The following is a 10,486-nucleotide window of genomic DNA, read 5'->3' as shown; positions in this document are numbered from 1 at the left end:
GGTACTGAAGGAGGCCTTTTTCACGGGCAAGGCGTAGTGAAGTGTCCCAGTCTCTAAAGTTGAGAAGCCGGGCAATGATTGGGTGCAGAGTTGTACTGGGTATGGGTTATGGTCCAAGTGATCTATAGGCTCTTTCAACAACAAAGATATCTGTAAAAGCTTGCCTTTTGAACAGTTCAACCACTAGCTTCTCCACAAAGATATCTGGGTGCCCCATGTTTGTAGATTCAGCTATCCCTGTAATCCGTGTGAAGTTGCGGCAAGAACACGCCTCCAAATCCTCGTTCTTGGCAGACTTAAGCAAGTGCTTCACTTTTTCAAGCCACTTTGAACATTCGCAGTGTGATCTTCAATCTCGGATATCCTGCGTTCTGCACCATCTAGCTTTACAGTGCGGCGATCCAGCGACTAGCCAGTGTTAAATCACACATGTATGGATTTAAATCAGACGCACAGTTCAGCCACAATAACGGCTGTGCCACCAAAGGAGGAGTTGACAACATCATTTAGTGGAGGCTCCCCGGAGCAGATTCTTTTTTTGCTTCGGGTCACCACTCCCCATTGCGCCGGTAGAAAAATGGTGCCCACAGTATAAAGGCAATCACACCAGGCTTTGGGCAGAGTAGCGCAGGCACACAAGTTGTGTTAGGCCCTAGTAGCACCAGAGGCAGAGCGCCAAGAAGCAGGCTGGTTAGCTAGGTTGCCGTGAGTGGTCAGCAAAATTGAAAATGGGCAGAGGTGGTCTGTTAGGCAAACTAGCAACATGCACGGACAAGCGGTGCTACATGGTGCCAATCCTTAGTCCTGATGAAGGGGAAGTAGTGGCTGCTGTCATTAGGTAGACCTGTTTATGATGAGGGCTCCATCCCGCACACAACCCACCAGTATCAGGAGATGGAGGGGAGCCCAAAACTACGAGCAGGTCCCAAGATCACTGAAGGCAGTACAGCTAACCTCCACGAGTCTGAGAAGCAGACCTCCAATCCCCAATGCTGCAGTGTGGCAGCTAGGGTACAGCATTGCTGCCTCATCAGAGCATTCACCCCAAGTGTACCAGAGAGCTTGCGATGTGCTATAGCCTGCAGCACCCGAACTGCAGAAATCAAACTGGCCGTGCATGTCATGTCCCTGACCTCAAGCTCACCGGTGGGCCCTGTCACCATGGACGTCCGAGGGGCCACGTCAGGCTGTGGCAGCCGGCTTGCAGAGTTGCGACTGATCCGGCATGTATAGGGCACAAATTAGCTGCAGGAGCAGATGAACTACTTCGTGCACACAAGGCCATGTAGCCGAGCATATCTGGGATGGGTGCACGTCAGTGAAAGTAGGATCGGGCATTCTCCTTCAGAGCTTCAAAACCATGCAGCCATCTTGGTTGCCACTTTAGCCATGCCCCTGAGATTAGGAGCAATTGATAAGGCTCAGGGACAATGGGGTTCTTCTGTCCTTTCAAGATTTGAAATGAGAAAAATGGTAGGTGACTACTGGTCGTAGAGCAAGTGTAGCATGAGAGGGAAGTTGTTACTTACTGTTATATAAGAAAGTTGGCACGCGAAGAAAATGGGAAGGAAAAGAATGTATATTGTGAGGATTTTTTAGGAACTAGGGTATTGTAGAAAAACTCATTAAAAAGTAATTCATGGTTGTGGAGTTGTTAAATTAAGGTGTTGCTGGAAGGTTGGCCAATTTTCCAATGGGTTGCGATTTTACCTTTGACAGGTATTCATTTATATGAAATTACATTAAGGCATAGACTGCGACCAGCTGAAAACCACACAAAACTCGCACCATAATAACAAAAAGAAAATATTTATTATTGAACTTTCCCTTAAAAACATGCAGGAGCAATTTCAAAATGTATTGCTTTCTGTAAATATTTTAAGAAAATAAAACACTGAAGTAGAAGAAATATACGAATGCTTCTTTTGAAAGAGTAGATTTGGCTTTATTTTACACAATAACGTATGTAAATAGGTTTTCCATTTCTATGTTATATATTATATAAAACCTTTGTCGCTGAACATGTTCTTATTATTAAATATATAGCCTTTGACACTACTTATTTCAGGCTTGAAGGAGACTTGCCTTACAGAAACACACTTGAAGTATGCATTTGGTTAGAAAGCCATTACAGAAGTGCCTCGAGGACGTGGGGAGCCAGAGTGCGCAGTGCTTTCAGTGAAGCTACTCCTCCATGTCAATCATAATAGGCCCACCAATCAGGACATGATTCCCCAGTTGGCGTGTTTCCTCTTCCTCTGAATCAGTTGATCTGCGCATGCGCCTTTTGCAGCCCTGCGCACAGCGTGACCGCTCGTCCAGTGCTCCACATATTAGGACTCGGCAGTGCAAAAAGACTTCCTACATTGGGTGAAAAGTATTACAAATGAGTCTACATAATCATATTAGTTGGATCTACTAAAGCTTAGTTCAAGTACACACAGAGTAAGCCAGTGAAAACTCAAGTCAGTGTGGAAATATTTTAATGCTTTTCATAAACAATAGCGATGCAAAGGAACATATAGGCTTCCTAAAAACTGCCCGGGACTCCCACCTAGTGAATCCTCATTAATACAGTTAACATTGCCAGGTGTCCTGTTAAGCCTTGGAAGTTCCACATTAGCAGGTATTCTGAATGGAATCCTGGGTATCCTCTGAGAACTGGGGAATTGCCATACAAATCGCTACTTCCCGGCCTGAGACACCTGGTTGCTCTCTACAATTTTTGTTGATGCTTTTGGCTGTTTTGACCACTGGAAGCATCGAGGAAAACAGCACAGATCGCTCTCACTCGTGATTTGGGGCTAGATGTATGAAAATTTTTTGCACTCGCAAACGGTGCGAATCGCAAAATTCGGCCGTTTGCGAGTGCAAAAAGTGGTCTGTGATGCATGAAAGGGATTTGTAGACCACAAATAAATCGCTAAAATTTCGATTTCTTGCGTTGCGACCTGGTTTTGCGAGTCGCAATTTGCGATTTGCAAAATCCACATCGCAAGCCGATGCTGCAAAAAATCGCAAATTGCGATTTTTCGCAGAATGGCATTTTGCACATGCAAAATACCATGAAATTAAACCAGGTGGTAATCTGGTGCAAAATTTAAAAATGCATTTAAAATGCATTTTTAAATTGAACATGTAAAGCACATATGCCCTTTTGGCATGTGTGCACCTTACATGTCCCCCCAAAACAATTTGGGGTGCAGCAGAGGGGGCCTTAGGTCCCCAGCACCCTGGGGTTTTGCATTTCGAAAATTGCGATTTCTGGTTCAGAAATCGCAATTTTGGAAATGCAATAAATTTGCAGCTATGGGCCAACAGGCCCATAGCTGCGAAGGGGGCCTGTATCGCAATTTGCGATTCGGTAATCGCATTTGCGATTTTTAAGAAATTGCTACTACCGAATCGCAAATGTGATACATGGCACTTTGCGAGTCGGAAATAGCGATTTCTTAAAAATCACTATTTCCGACTCGCAAAGGGCTGTGATTATATATCTGGCCCTTGGTCCTTTGTGTCATCTTAAAGTTTTGGGCCCTGGCAAGACGTGTTGGTGGCCCCTCGTCAGAACAACATTGACATTTCTTAAGCATTTCCTGCTAATTCAAACCTGCATAATCCCAAACTATACTGAACTACATGTTAAACTTTCAGAAACTGGGTCACATAAAAATAATTTAAAAGTGTCTTAAGATGAAACTGGATAAAGAAAGATAATGTAAGAGATATAGTCAGGCAGAGACAGAGAGAATGGTCTAGATAGTAACATAGACAGAGTAGAGAGGGGTCAACTAGAACATTCACTTTCTCTGGGGGCCACTTGGAAGGTGGGGGCCCAGAGCAATTGCCCACTTAGCCCATGCCTTACAACATCTTTAGCCTTAATGATTTACACATATTCATAATGGATAGTGTAATTTAGACTTGTAAGTGTTAAAACTGAATGCAAAAGCATTTAAATCTGTTATAGCACTGACCCCCATTAAGAGCCAGGTGAAAATGAAACTTGCTGTCGAGAGAGTATAACTTGGTGGCCATTATGCATTCCTGAAATGTCAATTAAATTGTAATTATGACAAACAATGATAATATAAAGTGTTTTCAAATGTATTCATGTAAACGTGGTGCACTGAAAAGCCAAATAATCGAACTGCACTTATAAGAAAAGTCATATGCAAGTCACATGTATGCAATTTTATTCAAGTGTATTGGTACTGTGATATCTTAGTTAAATTATATATTTTCATAGTTGTTCATTTATTGTGCTTATGAGAAATGCACATATAATTATGTATTCAAATATGCATTGAATTCTATGTGAAGTTGTCTGGAGTTAAGGACTGAAATGTTTTTCTGAGTTTAACCTTCAGCGTGGAGTTTTGCTCTCCTTGCATATTTCCTTATTTCCAGGTGCATGTGCACAAGTTTCCAGTTAATGAAGAGCTTGTTGTTAGTTGTAGACAAAGGAGTATGGAAAGATGAGTATCCAAGGATGAGTGTTAATGACAATCCATGAAGAAGAACTACTCCCAGATTCCTGGATGCATGAGGGATCAAAGGTTGTCCTGATGCTTGGACTGAGAGGTGTATGGGTAATGAGAGTTGCAATTTCAAACTGTGCTCAGACAATGGAAAGTTACTGCTGATAACATTAGCTACTGAAAGTTCTGCAGAAAATAAAGCCAATTTAGCTAGTTTAGCTAATTAGAAAGGCAGATTCATTTCACCCTTTGACTAGAGCAGACCCTTGGAGACTTATGGCCTGATTTGGTTTGGCGGACAGGTTACTCCGTCACATGACTGACAGATAGCCCATCTGCGGAATTATAAATCTAAGTGTATCCTCTGGGATTCATATTTCAGTGGAGAGGCTATCCCTCAGCGTTGGGATAGAGAAACCCATCTGCCAAAATCTAAATCAGGCCCTTAGAGAGGTACAGACCTATTTTCCTTTACTTTGGCTGATGTGGCTTTATGCTACCCACAACTCTTTTCTGCAGAACCTCTACTGAGGGTTCTGTGATGCTGACACTTTTGATTCATTTCCTATTTCCATAAACTGGAGAATCTTTAGGTTTCCCTTAGCTTTTTAGAATAGTAGATTTCTTTAGATTCAATGATTAGGCAGGAATACCAAACTTAGATTCTGATCATCAAGTGTTGTTTTAAATCTTTTGCTTTGCCTCTACTGAGGTTTTTGTGTGCTTTATGCTTGTACGATTTATTTTGATTTGATGCTATGATTCACCTTTGCCGATTTTGTACTTATAGAGTATGTTTTTGACTCATTGGCATAATTCTGGCTTTGAATGTGTAAGAAAACATTTAAACTTTATTTCCACCTCCTAGATTCAGTGTGTGGCTAAATGGGTTACACTGTACATTTCTTGAAATGTATCAATGTGACTCTCCTTACTCCTCGGAACTCCTAAAAAGATTTATCAGACCTATAAAAATAGTGAATGGCCTGACGCTGGATCACTGTGATTGTTACACGTTTACTTGACACCTTGTAGCTGGTATTAAATCCTCATGCAAAACAATGTGCAAAGTGTAGTAATGGGCAAAATAGGCATGAACATCACCATCTCATGGCACCAGTGTCATAAATGGGTGCGAAAGCGCACTTTGTGTCCAATTTTAATATTATTTGCACCATAGTGTTTTTGCATCTATTACCTCATATCTGTGAATTACCCAAACAGTTGATTTTCTCTCTGTGAGAGTATAAGACATTTTCAGAGGGGCAGACATAGCTTTGTAAAAGCACTCATTAGCAAATTATGCCCTGCAGTGACTATTCATTTGAACAATTTTAGCTGATGCTGCTCTCTCACCTATTCATTTCTACCCATCTACTGAGAATATATTTCATAACGGGTGAGTCAGAATGAGTATACCAAATGTTTCTGACTTAGAAGTTTTGAGAAAGGTAGCTAACTACAAATGCCTGAGGCCTTGTTTGCAGAATTTATTGCCCAGTTGGTACATTTTCATCCTCAGCAGTTAAATCAATTTGGAAAGGGCTGCGATAGAGGCTCACTCTTCAGCTGCCAAGATGGTAAACATGTTTTGCCTCAGTATGCTCTTAATGTGATTAGGGGCATTGCGCTCTAGTTCAGGAGCGGTTGGAATGAAAGATGGGGTATCAGTGTAAACGCTGAAAGTATTTAGAAACAGAGTACTTTGATGATGTTGTTCTGGCCAAGCAAGGAAGTGCAAAGGTAGGACATTTCAAGTCACAACACTGGACCTGTTATTAACATGCAGCCTTCCTCAATGCCCACAGGAACACCATAGTTGTAGTGGAGGCTATTCACTCCGATCTTTCTACATGTGATTAGGAGAATGCTTTGAGTTCAAGACTCTGGACATCTGTGCCCCCTTCAATGACGAGAAGACTGGATTTTTTTGTCAAGGAAAAAGCAGAGGAGCTTCCGTGAAGGGAACTTGCAGTTGAGCCAGCATGTGCAGGGAGGGACGGGGCTGGGCCATGGGAGGGAGTGGAGTGAGTGCACTAAATGCTCTTGTCAGTGTGACCGGCCTTCTTAGGCCGGCCAAACTCACATGCGCCTTTACGTTTCTCCAACCAGGCTGTGTTGCACAGCCGGGTTGTAAAAACAGCACAGACTCCAATGCACTGTCTGAGCAGCAGACCAAGCTGCTCAGACCAATACTGATGCTGCTCTCATGCTAGGTATAGCATAAGAGCAGTGCCAGGATTGCATGGTGGTGCTTGTGTTGGTGTCCCAGTGACTGATGGGACACCATCAGAAGAGGAGCCCAAGGCAGCTGACGGCGTTGGGACAGGTACGTTTATTTTCTATTAATATCCATTTTATTCCTATTATTTATTGTCCCTGTCCCCCAAACTCCTGCCTGCTCGCTCGCCCCTTGAGATTTGCAACAGCCACTGCTGATGGGAATTCTACGAGTGGACAGACTGAAATTAGGTTTGCTTCACCGGTGGGTGGATCCCCCAGGGCCTCTAGCATCGTATGCCATGCTTAGGGTGTTTAGTGAACTCTAGAGTGGAACAGAGGGTATTTGGAACCTAGGGCCAGATGTATGAAATATAACAGTGTGTTTAACACTGTTTGCAATTCCCAAATGGGCTGCAAGAGACCTACCTCATTAATATTCATGAGGCAGGTCACAATTTACGACCCATTTGGGAATGGATAAAATCACAGGGATGGTGGCCTGCTGGGGACAGCTGACCACCAGGCCTGTGACTGATTTTCAATAAAGCAATCTTTTTTTGTTTGTAATGCAGCCCATTTTCCTTAAAGGAAAACAGAATGTATTACAAAAAGAAAACTGAAAAGTTTTCTTTTCAATTTCTATGGGTAGTCAGTGTTCCGTGGGACCACTTCCTGCTCTTAAAAAATGTTTATACCTCCATTCACAAAGGGGAAGGGGCCCCTTGGGGACCCCTTCCTGTTTGCGAATCACTGACCCCCAACTTGCAGCTGGTGGTAATTGTGAATATTTTGCGACTGCATTCCCGGACGCAAAACATTCTTACATCTCCCTGCGACTCGCTTTGAGGAAGGGACACCCTCGGCACATCCCTTCCTAATAGCGACTTGCCAACATATTCTGCGAGTTGGTTCCTGACTCGCAGAATAGGGCTGTTACATGAGGTAAAACCTTTTGTAAAAGGCTTTCATACATCTAGCCCCTAGATCCATCAACCTCTTGTGAGGCAGTAAATGGGTGATGCACGGTGGGTCAGAACCATTAGGGCTACCAGCCACAGACATATTTTCAGGTAGGGATAAAAGGCCTCCTCAAACTTTAATTGACACTGGCAAATAGGAAGCTAGACACTGGCTGACATGAATGTCTGCCAACTAGTTATTCAGGGCCATTTATTAAGGTGTAAAGCCCCATAGAATCTACTTGGGAGAGTTGAGAGAGAAGTTTTGGTCCAATTTAGACATTGAGAACAGCTGAAGATGTGTGGCTGAGTGTTACTGGGACTGCTATAAATATATAAATGTATATTCCCATGTATAAATATGACCTATTCTGCGTGACCTGGCTGTCGAGATGGTGGCTATCCCTTGCTGGTAGTAGGTTAGGGTTAATTCCCTGTGAGCGAGCAAGACAGGACATTACGCACCCTCCAAACACAGCAGGGAAATTTCAGAGGGGCAAGAAGGGTATTCTAACAGGACCTCAAACTCACTACACGTGTAGGCCAGCAGTGACTGACACAGGCCACCCTGAAAAGCTGGAAGAGCAGAAGAACTAGAGCTAGCTGGAACACCTCTGCCCACTGCTCAGACAGACAGATATTAACAGTGCAGCAGCATATCAGCACCTCTTCTGTCCTCTTCAGTTCAAAGTAGATTCGTTTTTTGAAGTGGGTCAAGTGATGAAGTGGCCAACCAGTTCTGTTAAAATCTCCAGACTTCTCATTCTCAGTTTTCAGAAAAGAAATGCACTAGTTTTCCTGTGGACATGTGTAGTGGCAGCAAAATTATTTGTGAACTCAAAAGCTAAAATGATAATCTACCTTCTCAGCTGTGTCACTGTGCTCGACCCACTGCACAGTTTGTAAGCAGCATGCATTTCATTGGACCTCCCAAAACTCTTACATTACCTGGTGAACTGGGTAGGAGAGATAGTTGTAGCCATTCACTCGGTGCAATTGTTTCTCATCAGTCATTTCCAGATACAAGACTCTATGTGTGATATGCATTAGCTTAAACATAATCCTTTCCTCAATGGGTGCGTGCCTGCAGGTTGACGTTTTTGTTCAAGATGAATGAGAGATACTTAATGCACTTAACAGAGAGGCTATCTTTACCACAGTGGGGTGAGACACATACAACTCAGGTCAAATTAATTAAGTGTCTAAATTGAAAAAACTATTTTCTGGGGTCATTAACCTTAATTTGGCGAATGTCCTCAAGACTTTAAGCTTTGAATTCAACATATTTTCTTGAATAAATTTTCAGATAGAATTGAGCCTGTCAGCATTGAAGTGCAACAGATGTCAGATTGAGTAAGAGTAGAGACCAGAAGTTTCAAGTAAGTGTTGGAGATGGTAGAGAAGAGAAGAGAACCACCTTTTGGACCGTCACACGGTTGAACAGGAAGTTTTCCCTATGTATGTATTGACATTAGTTGTCCAAGGAAGTTGCAACCCAATTGAGGACCATGCCACCGAGACCCATTCCGTCTCTGAGAACCTTTGGAAGAGTTTTGTGATTTAGAGTGTCAAAGGTTGATGACAAGTTAAGTTAAATCTCAGACAATGTTTAATGCTGCAACCTCAGAGCTGCATCCTGACCTGAAACCAGGTTGGAGCTAATCTAGAAGGTCACATTATTGAATGCAACTTATGTGCTTGGTTTCCATGCAACAGGGTATGACTTTAGGAAGCAATGACTGGAAACCAGGCAGATTCACTTCGTAGCAAGCAGCATGGCAAAACTTGATTGAGACAGAAGAAGACAAGAATAGCAAATCTTTGTGGAGGAAAATCACTGCAATTTTCAGAGAAGGTCCAGGATATCGTGATCACCATATTCAAGCACAGACCTGAGTGGATCATTAGAAAACTACATATTCCACTGGTGACTGAATATCAGCCGTGGCAGAATGTAACACCCCCCCCACCCCAACCAACAAGGCAGCTAATTCTTTGGTGCCCAGAGGTAGAAAGAGAAACCCTGGGCCAGAGGGCCAACAAAGCACCCAGACCACACTGTGCATCAGTCGATATGTTTTTATTTGACTTCGAGGCTTAGTCCTCTGCCCTGACTAAGATTTTCAAAGCAGACTTGGGAACAAAACGTCCAACGCTCATCATAGTCCCATTCCACAAAAAAAGGAAATAAGCTGCCATCAAGTAATTGTAGGCCGATATCACTCTTGGACAGTACCGGGAAAATCTATGGGCATGTCCTTCTGAACAGGCTGCAGGCGAGAGTGGACAAGAATACTGTCCCTGTAGATGCCCAGGAGCGGTTTCACAAGGGCATTAGTTCCATCGACTAAGCCATAAATTGTTAATGGTGTGGTGCAATAATACGATCCTACACCCAAAACGAGCTGCACCGGAGGCTGGAAAGTTTTGCTACCTAAAAGACCTCCTTATTAACATGAAAAAGGCAAATGTAATGCCAATAGGAGTATCTCCACCGCTGATTAAAACCAGTGAGAATCGCTGGCAAGATACTTGAAATTGTTGAGGTCTATGAATATTTGAGGCTCTCCTTTAACAACAAGTTTTCCTGGTGTGTCCATGCCAATCTGAGGCTCAAGAATAGGATTGGTTGCCACTCACTGAGTGCTGTTCTTCAAGTGTATTAGCAAAAAGCATTGACAGCAGCAATCTATGGTGCAGAACTATGGGGTGATAGTAACAGCAAACAGCTCTAAAAATGGATAATTATTTTATGAGATCACAATTACATCGGAGCCCAGGTACACCTCACCCCCTCTTATACCTGGAACTGGGTATGGTTCC

The 10,486-nt window shown here is 43.0% G+C and overlaps 1 protein-coding gene across 1 annotated transcript in view; it reads right to left on the bottom strand.

The window, feature by feature from the left end:
* Positions 1–1,877: 1,877 nt before the first annotated feature.
* The window catches only part of OIT3 (oncoprotein induced transcript 3), a 501,420-nt gene continuing 492,811 nt past the window's right edge, over positions 1,878–10,486 (bottom strand). The window contains exon 9 of the mRNA XM_069242490.1: positions 1,878–2,361. Coding sequence (XP_069098591.1) covers positions 2,185–2,361 — 177 coding nt within the window. The 3' untranslated portion in view covers positions 1,878–2,184. The remainder of the gene's footprint in view (positions 2,362–10,486) is intronic.

This window comes from Pleurodeles waltl, chromosome 6 (genome assembly GCF_031143425.1).
Source record: "Pleurodeles waltl isolate 20211129_DDA chromosome 6, aPleWal1.hap1.20221129, whole genome shotgun sequence".
Lineage (NCBI taxonomy): Eukaryota > Metazoa > Chordata > Amphibia > Caudata > Salamandridae > Pleurodeles > Pleurodeles waltl.
This window is presented reverse-complemented; position numbering and strand designations above follow the sequence as displayed.